The sequence below is a fragment of the Ovis aries genome, chromosome 15, assembly GCF_016772045.2.
Source record: "Ovis aries strain OAR_USU_Benz2616 breed Rambouillet chromosome 15, ARS-UI_Ramb_v3.0, whole genome shotgun sequence".
Taxonomy (NCBI): Eukaryota; Metazoa; Chordata; class Mammalia; order Artiodactyla; family Bovidae; genus Ovis; species Ovis aries.
The window spans coordinates 33,963,232-33,983,958 of NC_056068.1; the positions used below are offsets into that span (position 1 = coordinate 33,963,232).

General features: G+C 52.5%; 1 protein-coding gene across 11 annotated transcripts in view; it reads left to right on the forward strand.

Moving 5' to 3' along the window:
- The window catches only part of GRAMD1B (GRAM domain containing 1B), a 202,476-nt gene extending 182,821 nt beyond the window's left edge, over positions 1–19,655 (forward strand). For all 11 annotated transcript variants that reach the window (XM_060399796.1, XM_042233004.1, XM_027979340.2 and 8 more), the window contains 9 exons: positions 2,184–2,327; positions 3,307–3,425; positions 3,691–3,833; positions 5,949–6,052; positions 6,879–7,082; positions 8,251–8,341; positions 12,369–12,476; positions 12,750–12,867; positions 14,511–19,655. In XM_060399796.1, the coding sequence (XP_060255779.1) occupies positions 2,184–2,327; positions 3,307–3,425; positions 3,691–3,833; positions 5,949–6,052; positions 6,879–7,082; positions 8,251–8,341; positions 12,369–12,476; positions 12,750–12,867; positions 14,511–14,600 (1,121 nt within the window). In that variant the 3' untranslated portion in view covers positions 14,601–19,655. The remainder of the gene's footprint in view (positions 1–2,183; positions 2,328–3,306; positions 3,426–3,690; positions 3,834–5,948; positions 6,053–6,878; positions 7,083–8,250; positions 8,342–12,368; positions 12,477–12,749; positions 12,868–14,510) is intronic.
- The last annotated feature ends 1,072 nt before the right edge of the window (positions 19,656–20,727 follow it).

The window sequence follows — 20,727 nt, forward strand, 5'->3', positions numbered from 1 at the left end:
AGACGTTTTGAAGGCTTAACAGATGTTCCCATAATGGAGACGGGAGTCAGTCTGACTTCCCAGCGGAAGGGTGGGTGGGTAATAGAGCTCTTTTTTTAAAAAGATACTCCTGTTATTAGCAGATATCCCTTTTTGGGGTACTCACTGTAGGATCCTTGTCGTTTCATAGTTGTCTGTCTTTGCTCAGCGGGTAATGCTTTATCCTGCCATTTAGTCTTGTCATTGCATGCTGGCGCTGGCTTTCCTGCAGCTGCCCATCAGTGTTTATGCCACCAGCAAAGTACCAGCCCCTGGAAATTGATGGTTGTTGTTTAGTCACTAAGTCGTGTCTGACCAACAAAGAGATGGAAAAGAAGTAGCCGTGACCCCAGAGCTTGTTTTCCTAGAGACTAAGAGTAGAAAGCGTTCAAACAGGAAGAGCTGATCAACCATAGGAGCTGACTATGGGATTTAGTGGCAGCCTTGAAAACAACACTCAATGGAGAAAGTGAGTCACTCAGTCATGACTGACTCTTTTGCAACCCCATGGACTGTAGCCCCCCAGACTCCTCTGTCCGTGGGATTTCCTAGGCAAGAATACTGGAGTGGGTTGCCATTTCCTCCTCGAGGGGGTCTTCTGGACCCAGGGATCAAACCATCACCTCCTGCCTTGGCAGGTGGATTCTTTACCACCTGAACCACTAGGGAAGCCCCTGGAAAATAGTTAGGTTTTAATAGACACTTGCTTTGACTCCAGCATGAGGGTTTCAGACCTAGTCTGTTGCCGTCAGATAGACTGTGGAGACGGTGCTTCTCTGACATTTCTAAGTAGGTGGCTTCTTACGTCCCTTTGGCAGAGGGTTGGCCTCTCACCCTCGCCCAGGAACATGCTGCCTCTTACATTCCGGGGCGAGAGGCCAGATGCTCAGTGTTCATGAGTGTGGCTGACGAGCACTGTGAGTTGGTGGTAGGGTCGGACTTGTGAGGCTGGGCCAGCAGTGCCCACTTCTCCGTCTGGACAGTCTCTCCTGTGAGTCACTTATAGCAGTGTCTCACCTGCGGTTTGTTTGCCACGGCCGTCTAGGGCTGCACAGGTGGTCTCTGTGTGATAACTGGGGTGCCGCTCTTGTAAACTGAGAAGGGAGTGTCTCTCCCAAATGTGCTCCACAGTCCTGATCTTGCACAGTCGTGGGCATGGACCCTCCAGGATGCCCTGGCCTTCTCAGGGTCACAGGGATGCCAGAAATGTCAGCGTCCTGCTTGAGATCAGACTGCAGCCCTTGCTGGTCCCTCGATTAGGGCCTGGGCGGTGCTGAGGGCTCAGGAGGAGTGCTGAGGTTTGAGCAACTCTCCTGTACTCTGAGGGACTTCGTGCATGGCTCAGCGGTAGAGAATCTGCCTGTCTATGCAGGATACGTGGGTTCGATCCCTGGGTCAGGAAGATCCTCTGAAGAAGGAAATGGCAACCCACCCCAGTATTCTTGCTTGGAAAGTCCCATGGACAGAGGAGCCTGGCTGGCTATAGTCTATATATACATGGGATTGCAGAGTCGGACATGCCTGAGAAACTGAGCATGCGCACACCTGTACTCTGAAGCTTTCTTCCTGTAGAAAATGAAATTTACTGAAGTCACGGGGGTAGAGGCAGCTTTATGGAAGGAGAGCAGACCTTACACATCACAGATCACCGCCCCATAGTCCAGCCTAGAAGCTTTTATAGAAACAGACTCATAAGCGTCCCTGGACACACCTGTGCCCTGGGCTGCGCTGACATTTGCTGTCGCTTGTGGTTTAACGTACAGACAGTTGATACCTGATCTTCTGGGTTCCATCCGGCAGGCCCAGGGAGTAGTCATTTATTATATTTAAATTTTAGTCTAAAAAACCACTTTAATTTGGAAGGCTGAAAGTGTAAGGGCAAACAGTGGATTCACGAGCTCCTTGTAAAGGATGAGTGAATGGGATGCAACTAGAGTCCCACTGGACCAGTCCCGTTGGCATCCAGTGCACGTGCCAGCCGAGGAATGAGGCCAGTTGACACGAAGCCACTAACAGTGGAGGCCAGGGCTCCCCCACCCCACCCGAGGCCTCCTTTGAGCCTTGGCGGCCATTCCCATATTAGTCACAGAGACACAAGTGCCCTGCGGGTGTCCCTGGGGTGTCCCTCACCTTCCCTGCCTACCCTCCTCATCCTCTCCGTGCAGGGGAGGTCCAGGCCTTCTACGAGGACTTGAGTGGCCGGCAGTACGTGAACGAAGTCTTCAACTTCAGCGTGGACAAGCTCTATGACCTCCTGTTCACCGACTCACCCTTCCAGCGGGACTTCATGGAGCAGCGACGGTTCTCAGGTCCGTGCCCCGCCCCCAGGCTGGTGCCTCCCACCCCTTCCCGCTCTGCCTGCTCTGCTTTCCTCTCCCCTCCAATGCACCCTCCTTTTCCCAGCCACTTGATGGCCCAGGGCGCTCCCTCTCTGGCTGCACGTGGTTCTGGAGCTCCCTGGGGCCCTGTCAGCTGCTCCTCCCCACACCACTGTGGCTGCACTTGTCCTCTGCAGCCGGCCCTTCAGTGCTAGCCCCCAAAGGCTCAGCAGCGAACAGGAACCCCCAGGGCTTACCGTCTAGCCGAGAGCAGCAGCTGCCATGCCTCGTTGGCACATGCCACCCACTGGGCTCGTCACCCTGTCTTGTCTCATTCAATCCTCCAGCCTGCCCTGGGTGCTGTTATTGTGGTCCCCATGATACCAGGGAGGGAGGTGGATCTCAGACCCCTGTTATCTGCCTAAGATCATGCAGCTGAGAAGGGGCCCGGATGGGATGCAAACCTCGGGCTCTCAGAGTCAGTGCTTTGCACCGGATGCTCCTTCCTCCTGCCCTGCAACTCCCCAGGGACCAATAATGCTGCTCAGTGTCCAAGCCTGCGGAGGAGCCCTTGGGCACCAGCGAAGCCCTCTGCCAGGAGGAGGGGCGTGCCGAGGGCAATAGGAGGTCGCATCTCAGAGGAGAGGGCTTCTTCCCGAGGATCCCAGGCCCCCATCACAGTAGCTCCAGTGTTGCCAGCACCCCTGTAGGTGGCCCCCAGGACCTCCTGCCCTAGTCCAGAACAATACGCATTCCGGAGCCTGTGTAGGTCCTCGGCCAGTCTACAATGAGCCTCTTTCTGCTCGGACGCCCCTTCCTCTCAGCCTCCTCCCCCAGCCCTTTGACTTCCTTTGGAGGGGCCAGTTGGCAACCAGTGCAGCTGAGAGAAGGTCACTGGACGGGGCCACTCAGAGGTGGGGACAGCAGGCCTTTTTCCTTCCCTCATCCCCTGGCTCCCCTCTCCCCTCAGATATCATCTTCCATCCGTGGAAGAAGGAGGAGAATGGAAACCAGAGCCGAGTGATCCTTTACACCATCACCCTTACCAACCCTCTGGCTCCCAAAACTGCCACCGTCAGGGAGACACAGGTGAGCTGAGGTCGGGCGGGGACGGCCTCTGTTCTGCTGTAAATGATTCAGGAGAGGCATGTCAGGATGAACATCTGGGCATGAGTGATGTTCAGCCTGAAACAGTGCTTAGATGCTGCGTTTCCCTCAGGTCCCCGCTCAGAAGTTAGGAGCCGGGGCGGGGGGGCGGGGGGGGCGGGGGGGAGGCGGGGAGGTCATCGGGAAGGAGCGGCTTCTCCCAACTTGCTCCTCTTCAGCCCCGCCCCCCGTCCTTTCTTCCCTGCAGACCATGTACAAGGCGAGCCAGGAGAGCGAGTGCTACGTGATCGATGCTGAGGTCCTCACGCACGACGTGCCGTATCACGACTACTTCTACACCATCAACCGCTACACGCTGACCCGCGTGGCCCGCAACAAGAGTCGACTCAGGTGCTGTCTCTGCAGATGGGCAGGTTCAGAGCAAGTCCCTGGTGTTCCTGGGGGACCCTGCATCGGACAGCACTGATGTGCTTCTGAGGAGGAGGAGGGAGGCGGGGGGTGTTGGCTGTGGGCTCATTCTTTATTCTGTCTTTTCTCTGAATACTTCAAGACCCACCCCACACCCTCCCCCCAACCTGACAGCTCCTACTTCTCCACCACATGTTTCCTTCACCCCTCTGTGTATCTCTGTCTCTTCTGTTTTAAAATATTTACTTGGCTGTACCAGGCCTTAGTTGCTGCATGCTCCATCATTAGTTGTGGCAGGCAAGATCTTTTCTTAGATGCAGCTTGTGGGATCTAGTTCCCTGACCAGGGATCAGATCCGGGCCCCGGCCCTGAGAGGGAGGAGTCTTGGCCACTGGACCACCAGGGAAGTCTCTGTGTCTCTCGTTCCTAAAGTATCAGAGCCACTGCTATTTAGTGATTGTCTGCAGTTCATAAGTCTTATGTAGTTACTTCACCTCCATGAACTGGATTCTTTAGAGTAACCCAAGGAGGTGAGTGTGTCCTCACTTTTCAGGTAAGAAAACTAAGGGTCATTACAAGATGAGCAGCTTTTCCAACAGTCACAAGCACTGAAACCCAGGTCTTAGAGAAGCGAATCTCTGCCCTTCCTATCCTGCTGAAGGCTGGGCACATTGCGAGTTTCCAGGCATCTTCCTGATGGCAGCGGCTCCAGCCGTCCAGGCCAGCAGGAGCCCACCCATCACTCTATTCCCAGCACCCAGGATGGGGCCTGCACACAGCGGAGTTAGAAAGCGTTGATTGAGTGATTAGCCAGATGCTGTTTATGGCTGTCCAGGGCACTGTGATGTGCGTTTCGAGGATGGAAGAAATTTAGACTCTGACATTTCAATAAGCTTGTAGTTAGATTGAAAAACCAAGATACACACCCATCTGAGAACAGCTGGGTCGTGTACCTGTATCTTAAACCAAAATCTTTTACAGAGCAGAAATTCATTCGTGTCATTCAAATATAATAGGAATTTGATAAAAGGTTGCAGAGGGGTCTTTGGGGAGTCAGGAAGATCAAATGAATACCCACACTTTGGAAAAGGGTCTGAATCTTTCTCGTCTTCTTATTAAAAAATAAAAAAATCCTTTTTGGCTTCTGTGAGAGCAACCCCTCTCATCCCACTCTCTTCTTTTTCCTCCTTCTCTTCTCCCTCCCCGCTCCCTTCTCTTCTCCCTTCCTTCTTCCTTTTTTCCTCCCTCTCCTGCCCTCTCCCTTCTTTCACCTCCCTCCAGCCCCTCTCTTCCTCTCCTGCAGGGTCTGTGTTCCTTGCTTGCAGATTCCTTGGTTGGGGGTGGGGGTCTTCCAGCTGGATGTCCTTTCTGCCCAGCTCCCTTAGAGGTAGCTGCTTGTCCAGCTAGACCCCCACAGAGCCCACCCTTAGTCCAGGAAGTGGTTGCTGGGAGCGGGGTGAGGGGCCATGGGCAAGTGCACATCAGACTGGGGTGGGGTCCCTTCTTCTTCCTCATGAGAGCAGAGCCAGCAGCCTTGGACGTGGGGAGTATCGGGAGTAAAAGTGAACCTTCAGGAGAGCAGAGCAGCGGGTGAGCAGGAGCAGAAGGAGCTGACGCTGCAGGAAACAAGGCAGTGAGAGGCCCACGGGCAGAGCAGGAGCTGGCAAAGTGCTGGGGAGGTGGAAAGGCAGGAGACAGGTGGTAGCCAGTGAAACTCTTTTTAACGGTGGAAGCTATGAAGCCCAAGACTCTGCCTTGGGCTCGAAGTCTCTGAAGACAGAGAAGGGCCCTGGGCCCTCCCAGGAGGAGGCCCCATGGTGTCACGAGTGAGCTCTGAGCTGGGAGTCAGGGCCCTTCATGTTAGTCTTTAGTCCCCTTACAAATTCTCAGACTCAGTTTTCCCATCCCTAAAATGGGGATAACCCCACTAGCTTCACCTGCCTCCCAGGGTGCCCAGGGAAATCACATGACGTCATGGATGCAAACCTGTAAAGGGCAGCATGAGGCTGCCTTGACCTGAAACCTGATGTTTCCTGTTCCCAGCAGAGGAGGGTCTACCCAGGAAAGGGCTGATCTTGGTTCTGGCTTCTTCCTCAGGGTCTCCACAGAGCTGCGCTATCGGAAACAGCCCTGGGGGCTGGTGAAAACGTTCATCGAGAAGAACTTCTGGAGTGGGCTGGAGGACTACTTCCGCCACCTGGGTGAGCGCCTGCCGATGCTGCTGGGTGAACTGGCCCTCTGTCCCCGTTCAAGCAGGGGAGGGGGTCTGGGACACAGGGAGAGACGGAGGAGGTGAGGGGGGCTTCACGGGGTCCCTGAGTCTGCCCAGGAATGGGTCCATGTATGTGAACGTGTGCACGTTCAAGAGACTCTGACTGCGGCCTTTATGAGATTGTAATCGTGATGGGTGGGCTTCCTTGGTGGCTCAGTGGTAAAGAATCTGCCTGCCAATGCAGGAGACATGGGTTTGATCCCTTGGTCAGGAAGATTCCCTGGAGGAGAAAATGACAAGCCACTTTGGTATTCTTGCCTGGGAAATCCCCTGGACAAAGGACCCTGAAGGGCTGTAGTCCATGGGGTCACAAAAGAGTCGCACACAACTTAGCAACTAAACCACAATTGAAAGGATCCGTGACACCCCCCCCCCCCCAGAATGAGCCTAAGATCTAGATACACTGGTGGTAATATGTTATGAGAAGGAAATAGCCATTGAAGGGATCCACTGGGAAATGTGACGTGCCCTGGGTTGCATATGTGAGGGTGTACGTTGGAAGCCTTTGTCTACACACTGTTGAACGACCCAGAAGAGGGCTTTGGGCTGGGCTGGGTCCCAGGATAACTTTCTAGGGCTCAGGGGCATCCCTGAGGGACCCCCTACCCTCCAGGCAACACCCCAGAGTCTGGTATGGGAACATGGTACTTTTAGAGGGCATTCAGCTAGGAGTGGATAGAGTTGCTCCAGAGGTCAATATGTTAGGTTGGGGGCAAGGGCACGTGGCCTCTTACGTGGTCTTTTGACCCTGACAGAGAGTGAGCTGACCAAAACAGAGAGCACCTACTTGGCGGAGATGCACAGACAGTCTCCTAAAGAGAAGGCCAGCAAGCCCCCAACGGTGCGGAGGAGAAAACGGCCCCATGCTCACCTGCGGGTGCCACACCTGGAGGAGGTGATGAGCCCCGTCACCACGCCCACTGATGAGGACGTGGGCCACAGGATCAAACATGTGGCAGGTGCGTGCCAGGTGGGGGCAGGGTGGATGTCTCAGGGCTGTGGGCAGAGCTCCCTGCCTGTACCAGGCACACAGGCACACTCACCTTGCAGCCTGGGATAGGCTGGGTGTGACTGGCTCTCGACTCATAAAGTCTGAGGCTCTGGATGCTGTACTGCAGTGGTCTTCAACCTTTTTGGCACCAGGGACCGGTTTCATGGAAGACAATTTTTCCATGGACTGGGGTGCAGGGCGGGGTGTCTTCAGAATGATTCAAGCTCGTTACATGTATTATGCACTTTATTTCTACTATTATTACATCAGCTCCGTCTCAGAACATCAGGCGTTAGACCTCAGAGGTTGAGGACCCCTGCTCTACTATTTCCTTTTGCCCTTAAGCTCCCCAGCCCCTGCTGTACCCCTTATATGCTCTGTTGAACAGAAAGTGTCTTTGAGTTTTTGCCTCTGTGTTCCCTGAGCTCCATGGCTCCCTGAATGAGCTTGAGCCTGAAGCTTCTGCGTTCTCAGGAAAGGCTCCTGGAGAAGCTAAAGCTCAGACCCCAATGTTACCTCGTAACAGGTCAGGGGGTACAAGGTGGTCCCCTCCTCGGTGTGTCTGCCTCCTCCCATGGAGCTGTGCACACTCTCCTGTCTTTGCTCAGGCAGGGGTTTTTCAGACTATGCTCTGCTCCTCCCTCCCCAGATATTGGGGTGTTGATCACAGCAGGTTGAGGCACAGGGAGGAGGGGGGTGTCAGCCTTCCATGTACTTCAACCGGCTTTAGCTGGAGCACTCCCATCTTATTTATGCATTTTACATACAGGACTTCTGACTAACTTCTCATTTGAATAAACTGACCCTCACTGTTCACGTGACTTTCTCCGTATCACGTGGCCTGTTAGGGATAAAGCTAGCGCTGAAAGCTGCCTCTGGCCCAGCCCAGTGCTGTTTGCCTCCCACGGCTGCAGGTCTCTTTGTCCTGCATCTGCAGGTCCCAGCTACAAGGGTCGGGCGGTTTTCTCATCCATTCAGTCACTTCCCTTCTAGTTTCAGAGGGTAGAGGGCTATCCACGAAGCACATGGTTTCTGAGACAGCAGCATCACAGACAGCTCTGTGCAGGACCGGCCTCGTGTCACCTGGTGGTGGGCTCACGGGCCGCATGATGATGGCCTCTTCCTTCTCCCCACAGGTTCCACGCAGACGCGGCACATCCCCGAGGACAGCCCCAACGGTTTCCACCTGCAGAGCGTGTCCAAGCTGCTGCTGGTTATCAGCTGTGTGTAAGGGACTCCGGCTCTCCCCCAGCCGTGCCCCCGCCCCTTCCTTTCTCGCCTGCCGCCTCCTTCCCATCTGTCTTCCTCAGGCGTCCAGACAGCCTCGCTGCTGCCCCGGTTCTTGCTTTCTCCTCTGGTCTCTCTCCAGATCGGTTGCTCTGTCTGTCACTCCTTGCCTCTTTGCTGCCTTTTTCTGTTTCATTCAGTGCTTTACTGTGTGCTAGGCCTTCAGGACTCAGAAGAAAGCGCTGCGTACAGCATCCGTGACAGGAACTCAATTTCAAGCGGGTCAGACTGGCAGGAATTGATGGTTACTGCAGTGTTGGATCGGAGAAGGCGATGGCACCCCACTCCAGTACTCTTGCCTGGAAAATCCCATGGACGGAGGAGCCTGGTGGGCTACAGTCCATGGGGTTGTGAAGAGTCGAACACGACTGAGCGACTTCACTTTCACTTTTCACTTTCATGCATTGGAGAAGGAAATGGCAACCCACTCCAGTGTTCTTGCCTGGAGAATCCCAGAGACAGGGGAGCCTGGTGGGCTGCCGTCTATGGGGTCGCACAGAGTCGGACACGACTAAAGTGACTTAGCAGCAGCAATGTTGGATAAATGTTAATACAGAGATGCTACAGACGTTTTAGGAGCCCACTCTTTTGTTTGTGACTGGTGTTCTGGGTGTCTGCTCTGTGCTGGGCATTGGGACTGTGCACTTACGGGCCCACCCTTGACTGGGCAGCCAGACAAAAGTCCAGGACTTCGGAGTCCAGGAAAAGTGCATGCTTATTTTATTGTAAGCAATGTATACTTATTGCCATAAGCTATAAAACTGTGGGCTCAGTAACTTGCACAGGAAGTTCATTGAGAGAAAGGAGGATGTAAGGGCTTCCTTGGTGGCTCAGACGGTAGAGAATCTGCCTGCAGTGCAACAGACCTGGGTTTGATTCCTAAGTAGGGAAGATCCCCTGGAGAAGGGAGTGGCTACCCACTCCTGGGAAATCCATGGACAGAGGAGCCTGGCTGGTTACAGTCCATTGAGTCACAAAGAGTTGGACACGACTGAGTAACTAACACACACAAAGTGGGAGGACATAGCTCTCTGACGTGTGAGCCCAGAGGCTGCTGTAAGGACTTTAGTACACCTTGGGCAGGAGCAGCTCAGACAGCTAAGTGCTAACTGCTCCTCTGCTTGGTTGGGCCACTGCCTGACAGCCTGGCCCTTCCTGCCTGGGGCTGTGCTGGGGGATGTGGGGGCATAGCTGAGGGAGTTGGGGACTCAGGAGCTGCCCAGATGCTGCCCTCTCAGGGATGCACCGGGCACTAGGCCGTCCGTAGCTCTGTCCTGCTCTGTGACGCCCACCCCACGCCCCAGCCTTCATGCCTTCACTGAGGCATTTTCAGAAACACAGAAGCAAGCACACAGCTCTGCCCACAGGAAACCAGGAAAGAAGTCCTGGACTAACACAGTTGGAGTTTCACTTAAAAAAAAAAAAATCACCCTGATGGCAGCATTGTGTATAGAATAGACAAGAACAGGCAGGAGACAGGGAGGCCAGTGGAGCAGATGGCAGTGATCTCAGCAGGAGGGGCTGGTCGGGCTGAGATGAGGGCCGGGGGCTGGGAGGGCCCAGAATTTAAGGCTCGTGGCACCTGGTTACGTAGCTAAAGATGAGGACTCTCAGGTCCACGTGCCTGTGAGGGCTGTGTCGTGGACAGAAACCTGGAACTTAGTGAAAAGACGTTGCGGAAGATGCTGTCCGTCCCCAGTGTTTCTGAGGTTGTCCAAATGGACGTGGCAGGTAGATAGCTGCGGACCTGGAGCTTAGAGGGGGAGTTGAGGCTGCAGTTGTGGATTCGTTTGTCAGTAGCATTAGAGCCATGGTGTGCACGAGATCATCATGGCGGCGAGTGTGGAGCGTGAGAGGGGAGATGGGCTGAGGACAGGCCGGGGACCAGGTGGCAAGAGGGGGCCTGTGAGCGTCAGGAGCGGGGATTGCTCTTGTTCACCGCACCTAAATATGTAACATAAAAATAGATGCAAGTCTTCTGACTGTGACTATGGCATAAGCAGCCCACATATTTTTATAAAACTAAACACAAAGACGACTGACTGTAAGACCAGTGAAAATCCACCTTCAGCAGCAGCATTTTAATGTCATTCCTACCACTGTCCAAACTGAATCTCTGATGTTGGGTTTGCTTAACAGAAAACTCTAACCTTGGGTTAGCTCTGTTTCAGCTCTTTTTGTGTTTTGTTGTAAGTAGAGAAGATCGGGTGGCCTGAGTAAATTGTATAGTGGATTAAGTCACGTTGGAGCTCTGATAGTTTAGGATATTCAGACCTCATCTTTCAACCCTAGAGTGTCAGGGCAGTGGGTCTGCTCCCAGTGTGCAAGTGGAACCTTCGAGAACAATGCAGGGTGTCTGTCTAAGTGGCCCATGCCACTATAAGCCTGCCCTGTGGCCATCCAGCCCTTGGATCTTTTCTCTGTTTAGACCACCCTCAGGCCTCACTTGAGCCACATCAAGGGGTGTCCCTTGGCCTCTGCTGAGCACAGACCAGACTGTGCACAATCCCAAATGCAGGTGCTGAAGTGGTTGCAGGGCACCTTGAAGAGGTGGCTTTCGGAAGATCCAGGTGTCTGGTGCAATTAAAGGTGGTATCGTTGAGATTCAGTACATCACTTAGAAGTCCTTGTGGAGAGCTCAGAGAGCCCCAAGAACACAGCTGAGTAGCCCCAGGGATTTGTAGCCGCCCCTTTAAGGAAGACAGCCTTCCAGAGTGCTGGAAGCCAGGGTGAGAAACGCAGAAACACATGCCACATGTATCACATATTTTGAAAGGTCAGAGACGTGGCAGATTTTCTTTTCTTTGCTGGTCTTTTCTCCATCTATTTATCTTCCCATTTTTGTCATTCCTTTTCCTGTGTGTCTGGACCTCCTCCTTTAATTAAAGTAACCACACCCCTCGTGAGGGGTTTCACATACATCCCTTCCATGGGGGGCTTCACATACACCCTCTCTGTGCACAGAGTCACCCCAGTAGAGTGGGTATTATTGGGAAACTTGATAGGAAGTTAAGAGGCTTCAAAGCCAGGAGCCAGGCTTTGTGCCCAGTTCTGCGTGTCTACGTCCTATCTGTCCCAGAGTCTTTATCTCTCCATTCCATGAACCTTCAGGCCGCTGAGGCCGAGAGGAGAGAATTCTCAGGCCCTCGCTGACTCTCCATTCCCTACCTGGTCCGACCCCTAGTTATCCTCCCAGCTCCCTGTTTCCTCATACCTCCAGCCTATCCCTGGGAAGCCTCGGCTGGTCCCCATGCCCCTGACAGGGCTCTGGCAGATGCACGGGGGAGCCAGGAGCTCTCAGGCAGCTGTGCTAACACCTGGGCAGTGTCAGGGGTCAGAGCTGGGAAACCTTGTCTCAATTGATCTCCCTTGAGATACCAAAGGTCCACTTACAGTTGCCCCCAGCCCTTCCTTGCTCACTGTCCTCATCTGCTGTTTTCTTTGCTCCTGGTGTTTCTTTCTCACTCTCTCTCTGGCTCGAGTTAAGCGCAGCCTCCCCTTCCCCACACGAGTCTGTTTCTGACCTCTGCCTCTTCCCCGCTTTTCTTCCTTGCTCCCATTAGGATCTGTTTCAGGTACTGTCTGATCGCTTCTTTCACGCCCTCGTCTCTTTTCCTCTCCATCCACCTCTCTTCCCCTAACACCCACTTCTGGGTGACTGTGTGTCTCTCCTTCCTGAGGCCTTCACCCCACACACCCCTCCACGGTCCTCCTGCTGTGCCCCAGCCCCTCCAGGTGAGAGTGCGTCTCTCTCTCTCTCTCCTGCCCCCCCTTGCTGCATTCCTCTCCCCACCTCCCCCAGTTCACTTACTCACTCACTGCGATGCTTCAGGTGACCCAGTGGTCAAGGACGGTGGCCTCTGGGATGGGGTGCATCCCTGCCTCTGAGAGGGAGGGTGCCCTCCTAGATTCCATCTCATGGCTGCTGTTTCCACCCCCTGCCCCCCTCCCCCAATCTCCTCCTCAGTCTGGTGCTGCTGGTCATCCTCAACGTGATGCTTTTCTACAAACTCTGGATGCTGGAGTACACCACCCAGACCCTCACTGCCTGGCAGGGTCTCCGGCTCCAAGAAAGGTAACCCCAGCCTCTTCCCTTGCTCCCCTCGCTGCCCCCTGCTGTGTCCCAGCGCCTGCCTCTCTGGGACGGCCCTGCTGCCCTTTGTGGGGTGGGAGTGGGTAACCCTTGGGAATGAGTCCATGGATGAGCTCTGACAGTTGTCCCTGTAGTTTAGTCTATTTCTGATTTGGGGCACAGGAGAGCCTGCGAAGGACAGAGCACTCTGATGTGGGGTCTGGGTGCACAGGACATAACTGCAGCTGCTGTGGTGCCCCTTCTCCTACCCCACAGGTTACCCCAGTCCCAGACAGAGTGGGCCCAGCTCTTAGAGTCCCAGCAAAAGTACCACGATACCGAGCTCCAGAAATGGAGGGAGATCATCAAATCCTCGGTGATGCTTCTTGACCAGGTGAGACGCCCTGACCTGCCCTCCTTGCCCCAGGCTTCTAGACGCGGACCGTCTTCCCTGCGCTCTGCGAGGAGCACCTTCTCCCTCCCCCAGTCCTCCTCCTCCATCCGATCTTCTCCAGGCCAGCCTTCTCCAGGCCAGCCGTGGTTCTCGTCTTAGAGCCATCCTTGAGTGAGCTGTTGGAAACACCCAGGTTCCCCAAAGTTATCAGAAATAACACAGTGGATTTGCAAGAGGAAAAAACTATAGATTAGATGGAAGGAGAGCTATTTTTTTTTTCTTGGTAAGCCACAGCCATCTGACAGGCGTTTAGAGAGAGAGCTCCCTTTTTACTGAGATTTATCTTCCCAGAGGGCATGTCTTTCTAGTTCCTTTTGATGTGTTCCATCCATCCTCCACCACCTCTTGCCCTCAAAACACAGACACAACACCCAGCATTCAGGACATGGCTTCTCCTCAGAGGCTGTGCTGCGAGTCTGAAAAGAAAGTTGTACTGTGTCTTCTTTCTGTAACATCTTCCTGCGTCTTCTTGCTATCTGAAAACTGAATGCATCTCTTTAAGAAAGTCCTCCTGAGGCGAAATCATTAACTCCATTTCATCAGACAGAGGTGGGATCCTCCCCTTGCCACTAACTAGTTTTTTGACCTTAAGTAAAGGATTTTGTATCGGTAACCTTCCATTTCTTCATCTATAAGATGGAAGTTGTAATCGTTGCTTTATGAAATTGCTGTCCCATTTGCTCTGATGGCACATAGGCAGTCATTAATATTAAATTTTCTTTCTCCTTCATGGTTTGGTCTCTTAGTTCTCAATTAAGGAGAGAGAATTTTAATTCAACTACCAAGATCCTGCATGCCTCATAGCACAGAAACCAAGAAACAAAACAGAAGCAATATATATTTTTTTAATATTTACTTTTATTTGTTTAATTATTTGGCTGTGCTGGGTCTTAGTTGGGGCATTCGGGATCAAGTTCCCTGACCAGGGATCGAACCCGGACTGCTGGGCTCCCTGCCTGGGGAGTGCGGAGTCTTAGCCACTGGACAACCAGGGCCACTGGACAACCAGGGAATTCCTCAGAAGCAATATTGTAACAAATTCAATAAAGACTTTAAAAGTGGTCCATTTAAAAAAAAAAAAAACTTTATAAAAAAAAATAGTAGATGCATGAGATTGATGGGTAAGAGAGAAGTGTTTGAGCTGGGGAGGAGGAACAGTGTGGCAGCTGTTCAGGGTAGGAGGGCAGTAGACTTGGGATCAGCGGGAAGCCAAGCTGAGTGAGGAGAAGACCAAGCCAGCCAAGCCAGTGGCCTTGTATGCAGGTCCCGATAGCAGTGGAAACTTTGAGAGAATTCTTAATTTAGAGCAACGAGGACCATGGGGTGAGTGGCGGGGTGGGGGGGTGAAACTCAGTGACACAGCAACCTTTACCCTGGGGGTGCCCAGTGCTATTAATAGATCAGCTGTCCTCCTTTGCCTTGAGACTGTGTCCCTGGAGAACCACCCTGTTTTAGGAGCCTGCCCCCTTCAGCTCCCTGGCGTGGCAGGGGACCGCCCATACTCAGGCGCAGTGGGTGCTGCTGGCCTGAGAAGCCCATTTGAGGGCACAAACCTGGGCTGGGGTCGCTTCCTTGTCTTACAGATGAAGGACTCACTCATCAATCTTCAGAATGGCATCAGGTCCCGAGACTACATGTCAGAAAGTGAAGAGAAGAGGAACCGGTACCACTGACAAGGCAGGAGCTGGGGTGTCTGCAGGAGGCCTGTGCAATACATGTACAGAGACCATATAAATATATATATAAATATATATATATACAGATATAAATATATATATTATATACAGATTTTAAAAAGAGCTAATGCCTATGTACCAGGGAGAAGGAGCAGGGCCACCCCCTGCACTGGCCGGCGGAGCGCCGAGGAGGGCAGGGACCGCCTCTCAGCACCGACCTCCCCCGAACCTCCTGCTCCCCATCCTGTCGTCCCCACCCTTTTCCTTGCTGACCACTCTCGGCTCTGAGAAGGGAGATGTTGAGCCAAAGTTATGCCTGTGAAGACCCTGGGGTCGCGAGAAGAGGTCTCAAGGCGGGCATTGCTTAAGGTGCTTCATTCCCGAATCCCCTTTTGGTTTGTTTCCAAAACAGAAGAGAATCTTTTCTTCCCTACCCTATGCTTCCCCCAAGATGTTCTCTTGGGAAAGAGGAAGCGTCCAGGGCAGGAGCCCGATCTAAGCTCCACTGTACATGTGCGTGGACCACACACCACGAGTCTGGTGAAGGGGTCCCGCAGGCCGCTGGGCAGGCGTCTCTGAAGGGTTTGGGCTTCGTGGCTGCAGGCTCCTAAGGGCTGGTGTTCTGATGAAGGACATCCTCCTCCATTACCCCCTGCACCTTCCTCTAACCTGTGTGGGGTGTGGACCCAGCAAGGGTGGGGGTCTCTTCCTTTCCCACCCCACCCCCTTCTCTCTGGTCTTTTCCCAGGCTGGATCTGGGTGAAGTGTCACTTTTTAGTGCCTAAAGCCCTATTTTTCCTCTGTGCCCTAAGAGCACATTGTTTATTAGTCAGGGTGGAATGTTTTTGATCTTGTTAAACTTCTCTTTTAGTGATTGTAAGCAAGTCAGGTCTGTGGCTCTAACCCCTTCCCTTTGAGCTGTCATTTGATTTCTAGGGTGAATCAGGGTGTTCTAGGACCTCCAGGGTTTGAGGAGGTGAATGTATTAGCCATGGATGGAATGGAGGGTCTCACCACAGAGCTCCTCTGAGTAGTGAGCACCAACATCCACGCGCTTCCTGGCTGCCAGCATCATTTCCTCTCGGTGAGGAACCAACTTAGTCAAGGGAGATGACTATCTGAGATACTTTGCCCGTGAAAGAAGACCTAGGCCTTGGAGGGAATGAATTTGGCCCCGGTGCATGGGTTTGGGCAGGAAAAAGCCGAACAAGTCTGCCCCACTGGGGGCCGTTCCAGACCCTGTTCCTCTGAGTTAGGAATGGAAGTTCTAGCAGGAGGAGCAAAGCCTTTGCTGGCCTCTGGCCCCAGAGAGGTATGAGATCACTAAGGAATAGGAAGAAGGCCATGGGTTAGGAAAGTGAGTCATCGAGGGCCTTTGGGGGCTGGCTTATAGAACCCAAGATTCTTCTGACCTCATGAGGCCCTGCTGCACATGCTTAGCATCCTTTACACTAACTGCTGTTTCTTCCTGTGATGACCCAAGGAATCCTGCCAGCCCTGGGCAGGGCTTGTAGAGATTCTCATCAGGAAGGGATTATACCAGTTTGGCAAGGAGAGCTCTTCCAGATCTCTTTTTCTAGCAGACCTCTTAATGGGACAGACAGAGGGAAGGGAGAGTTGATCACTCACCTAGCCAAAAAGAAGAGCTATATTATATTCCCTTGGACTGGCCTGAGCATCCCACTTTGGCAATTAAAAAACGTTTTTAACTTTTCATTCTGCCTGAAAAAGAGGTTCTTGTTATTGCCCTAAGGGTAGGAAGAGAAGACAGACATGCCGAAGCCAGGTAGGATGAGAAGGTTCCATGAGGCTCATCTGGAACTGATAGCCCTCATGTAGAAAAGGAGATACGAGGAAATGGAGTCACATGGAATCCTTGTGAAGGGTGCATGTGCCCACAGGCCAGGCGGTCGAGATCAGCCCTGACCAGGACTTTGAATGGGAGACCCTGATGAGCATCAGAGCTTATGGGACCCGAGCCAAAGGAGAAGGAGGAGTGCAGGCTGCTAAGAACTTTCTTGTTGGAGTAGCTAGAAGTCAAAAGTATTCTCAGAAACTTTTGAAAGGACAAATGGTAAATTCTCTAATTTATTCCATGCATATTTATTTATTTAATTATTCAGTTATTAAAAGTAGTGTATTGGGACCTTCAGGGTGATTTGAAAAGGGCTATTTGCTGGCAATCAAGTGGTGGAGGTAGGCCTGACTCTGCGGGATTGTTTTACTTTGGCTTCAGCTCACAGGCCCCTCTCAGGCAGAAGCAGTGACAGGGAACTCTGCGAGGAACCCTCTGGATTTCTGGGGGTTTGGGCAGGAGACAGTGTGTACACATGGGAAGCGTCTCTTGGCTTGCCTCATTTTTAAAAATCTTGGATCATTTATAGGCATTTTCTCAAAGGAGAAAACCAACACCTCTGTTCACTCCCAGACAAAAGCTATTCCCTTTTACTCAGTAACCTGTCAAAGAGAAGGGACCTCACCCTTACAGATCAGTCTAGGAGTAAAACATGTAAATAACATGGTAACTCATGGCTGGCAGCCTGGCTTGTAAGGGAGTCTTAAAACAACTGCCATTTCTTATGTTATTTCCCCCCGCCAGGGCTTTTTTTTTTCCCTTTCCTACATAAGAACTCAGTCATACAGGAGTCTTTCTGCATCATGTAGTGAGGCATGTGAGTGTTTGTACTTTCTGCAGAAGGTTTTGCAGTTTCTAGACAGGTGAGAACAGTGGTAAGGTTTGCAGTCCACTCCCACTGACTTGGGGGGAATTGATGAGGCTGGTGTTGGTGAGGCCAGCCATGTCTGTGACTCTCTGCTGCCACGTCCCCATCCTGGGATAAAGGGGTAACTTTGCAGAACAGTAGGATCAGCAGTTTGGAGCTCTCAGTAATGGCACTGGTCTGAGAGGATAGGCGACCTGGGCCTGAGTCCTGGCCCCGCCGTTGGACAAGTCACACACGCATACACAACCCGCCCTCTAAGCTTCAGGGCCTGACCTAGACTATCCTAAGGTCAGCTCTAGCTTTCACATGGTCTTGGAGGCTGGGTCAGAGCCTGGCCAGGCTGGGCTTTCTCAAACTTGGAAGGCGCCCTGCCAAGAGAAGACAGGCCTTCTGGACAAGAGCTTCTCTGGTGTTTGGATGAGTCGTAGGGTAGTGTCTGGGTTCCCGGGATATCCAGGGTAGTAAAACTTTATTCTAAGGGCTAAGAGGACTAGGGAGGTCCAATGAATGGGTGGGAGAGGGAGATGAGAAAGAGAGATCAAGCTTGCTGTGTTGCTGAGAGGGTGTTTCTTCCTCTGTTGGCCTAGTCTTAGTTTTGGAGAGTTCCTTCCTTGGAACTTTTCTAAGCTGGGAAGAGGAGGAGGGTAGGAAGAAGGACACCATCTTGGACTAACCTTGTCTTCCATCCCTGGGCCATGAAGCCTTTCATTTGTCCATCCTTCTTTCTCTTTGCTAGAGCAAAAGGTGGGGAGAAGTCATTCCTGATTCGACCACCTCTCTTTTGTCTCTAACCTCACTGGGGTTTGGATGAAGTATGGAGCTTTGGCTAAAATCCTTGGGTTGCCTTAGAACACTGACACTAAGAACCTGGGATTACCAGAAGGCAGAGGACCAAGAGACCTAGAGGAATGCTTTGGGAGAAGTGGATTCTCTTCATTGCCTTGTCCGTGACACAAGCTTGACCGTGTCCATAAGCTTGCAGGCAGCATCTCTAGGGTGAAATCTTAGAGGCGGGATGAGGGGAAGGATCTTTCTGGACTGTGTGGTCTCAGCAGGATCTTTCCTGTGCCTTCTATGCTTCATCTTTAGCTCTGCAGAACAGCCAAGGCCAGCACATCCTCCCAGGGGCCCCAGGAGCACTAGCACTCTCCTCTGTCCCCCCGGGTGGCAGGGCATCCCCTGACTGCACCTGCCCACTCCACTAGGAAGCTTGAGAACCTCTCTTCCTGACCCTCTCCTCCTCCATCCTTCGTCTCTAGGCAGTGGGACAATCACCCCATCCACCACTTGCATCCTCTGCCCCCATCCCCCAACTTCCAGCAGGGCTGGCCCCGCTCCCCTCCACCTCTAGTTTTCTTCCAGAAGATGCGGTTTGGGGTCCGGAGGAACGTTTTTCTGGAAGGCCGTCGTTTCACGCCCCTGCGTTCCTGACGTGGAGCAGGAACTTGCACACGGTGTAGAGAGCTCCCCCCGCACCTCTCTGCCCACCTCGTTACCTCACTCCTGCTCCAGCCATGGCTGCGACGGGCCCAGCCGGCTCCCGTTTCCGATGTTCTGTGTGAAGCTCAGGGGTCTTGGGCATTGTTTTCTGTTGTGACTCGAGGCCCTCAGCAGGCCTGGGAGCCCAGATTGGAGCCTCGGCTGCTGGCAAGAAGCACCCTGCCTGCTCGGAGTTTGATGCCAGACGATGTACCCCGACATGTGAAGGCGTAAAGGACGTTGTCACTTCTGCCCCTCGGCCCTGCCTACTTCTCTCAACATGAGGAGACGCTGCAGAAGCAAAACGGGGGCCTCTGCTCCAGGCGGGAACAGCTGACTCCGTCTGGGGAGTAGGCCCTAGGCTGGGGTGCCGTGCGCCGAGATTGCTGAATAAAAGCAGCCATCGTTGCCAACAGTGTGTGGCCCCACATTTCTCTGTCCTGCACTCCAGGGCCAGACCACTCTCTGCATGGATGATATCATCTTCCCAAACCCATGGTGCTTTCCCCCTGACTCAGCCTGGACTCCGAGGTGGGGAGGGATGGGTCAGAGGCCACCGCGGCCCCTGGATAATCCTGACCTGGGGTGGAGTGGGGTGAGGCAGAGGGAGCAGCCCCCAGCACCTGCACTGGGCCATACAAGGGAAGGAATGCAGGTTGATTGCAGTCAAATTCTCTGGCCATCTGCATTTGGATCTGTAACTTACTTTGCCTGGCGCTGTGCGCAAGGTCTGGAAACTTACTGCTAGTACCTAGAAACATTCAAGGCTTCCCGGTCCAATCTTAATGTAAAGTAGCTAGAGCCATGGAAGTACAGTATGAATTAAAAGAAAAAAATACTGAACTACGAATTGTTAATGGTGTGTGTGTTCATTGCTTGACTCATCAGTGCTTCTTGTCCCAGATGTTTTTGGTCTTCCCAGGTGTCACCAAAAGCCTGGAAGGCATCTGTTTGCAGACAAGCTCAGACAGGGGCTCCCAGCCTCTGGGCTCTAATGCTTGAGGATCTGAGGTGGAGCTGATGTAAAATTAGTAGATATAAAATGCACAATAAATGTAATGCGCTTGAGTCATCCTGAAACCATCCCCACCCGGTCCGTGGAAAAATCGTCTTCAATGAAACTGATCCCTGGTGCCAAAAAGGTTGGGGACCACTTCACTCAGACACAGGTGCACTGCCAGCCACTCAGCATCGAAGACCTCCTTCCAAGGGGAGGGCGGCAGCCTCATGAAGTGGAATGGAGAAGAAGTCTGGGAATCAGATCCGAGTCCAGATTGAAGCATCACTATTTTATCAGGCTTGTTCTTGGGCCGCCCCAACCATTATTCCAAGCCTGAGTTTATTTTGAGATAATATAAAATACATTGGTGTATATGTATGTGTGTTTCTTGGTATAGTGGCTAGTACTATACTAAGATACATTGGTGTATATGTATGTGTGTTTCTTGGTATAGTGGCTAGTACTATACTAAGATAATTTTATATTGATTTCATTATTAATCAGTACTATTGTTATTACAGAAGCATATGATAGACTGAATACCAATGATAATTTCTTGTGTAACTTCTCCCTTAGGGGCCCTTGGCCCTTCCAGGAAGATGGACCTTGGCAGACAGCTTTATTTTCTTTCTTTATGTTAGATAACCTGGCAAGGGTGGGGGGGGGGCCCTCCTTTACTAGGTCTTCCTTTCTGGGAACCCCTCCACCACCTGGCAGGAAACTTGTGTGATATCATTCAGGTGAGAACACAGACTCTTGGATCCCTGTGTATTTGGGTAGATAAGGAAGGGAAACGGGGAGATGATGCACTTAATTCTAGACTATTAAATGTAGTTTGCATTCTCTGGGCTTGTATCCAGTGATTTTGGGTTCAAGAATGGATGCAGGCTGGGAGAGCAGGTAGAAGCCGGAATGTGTATAG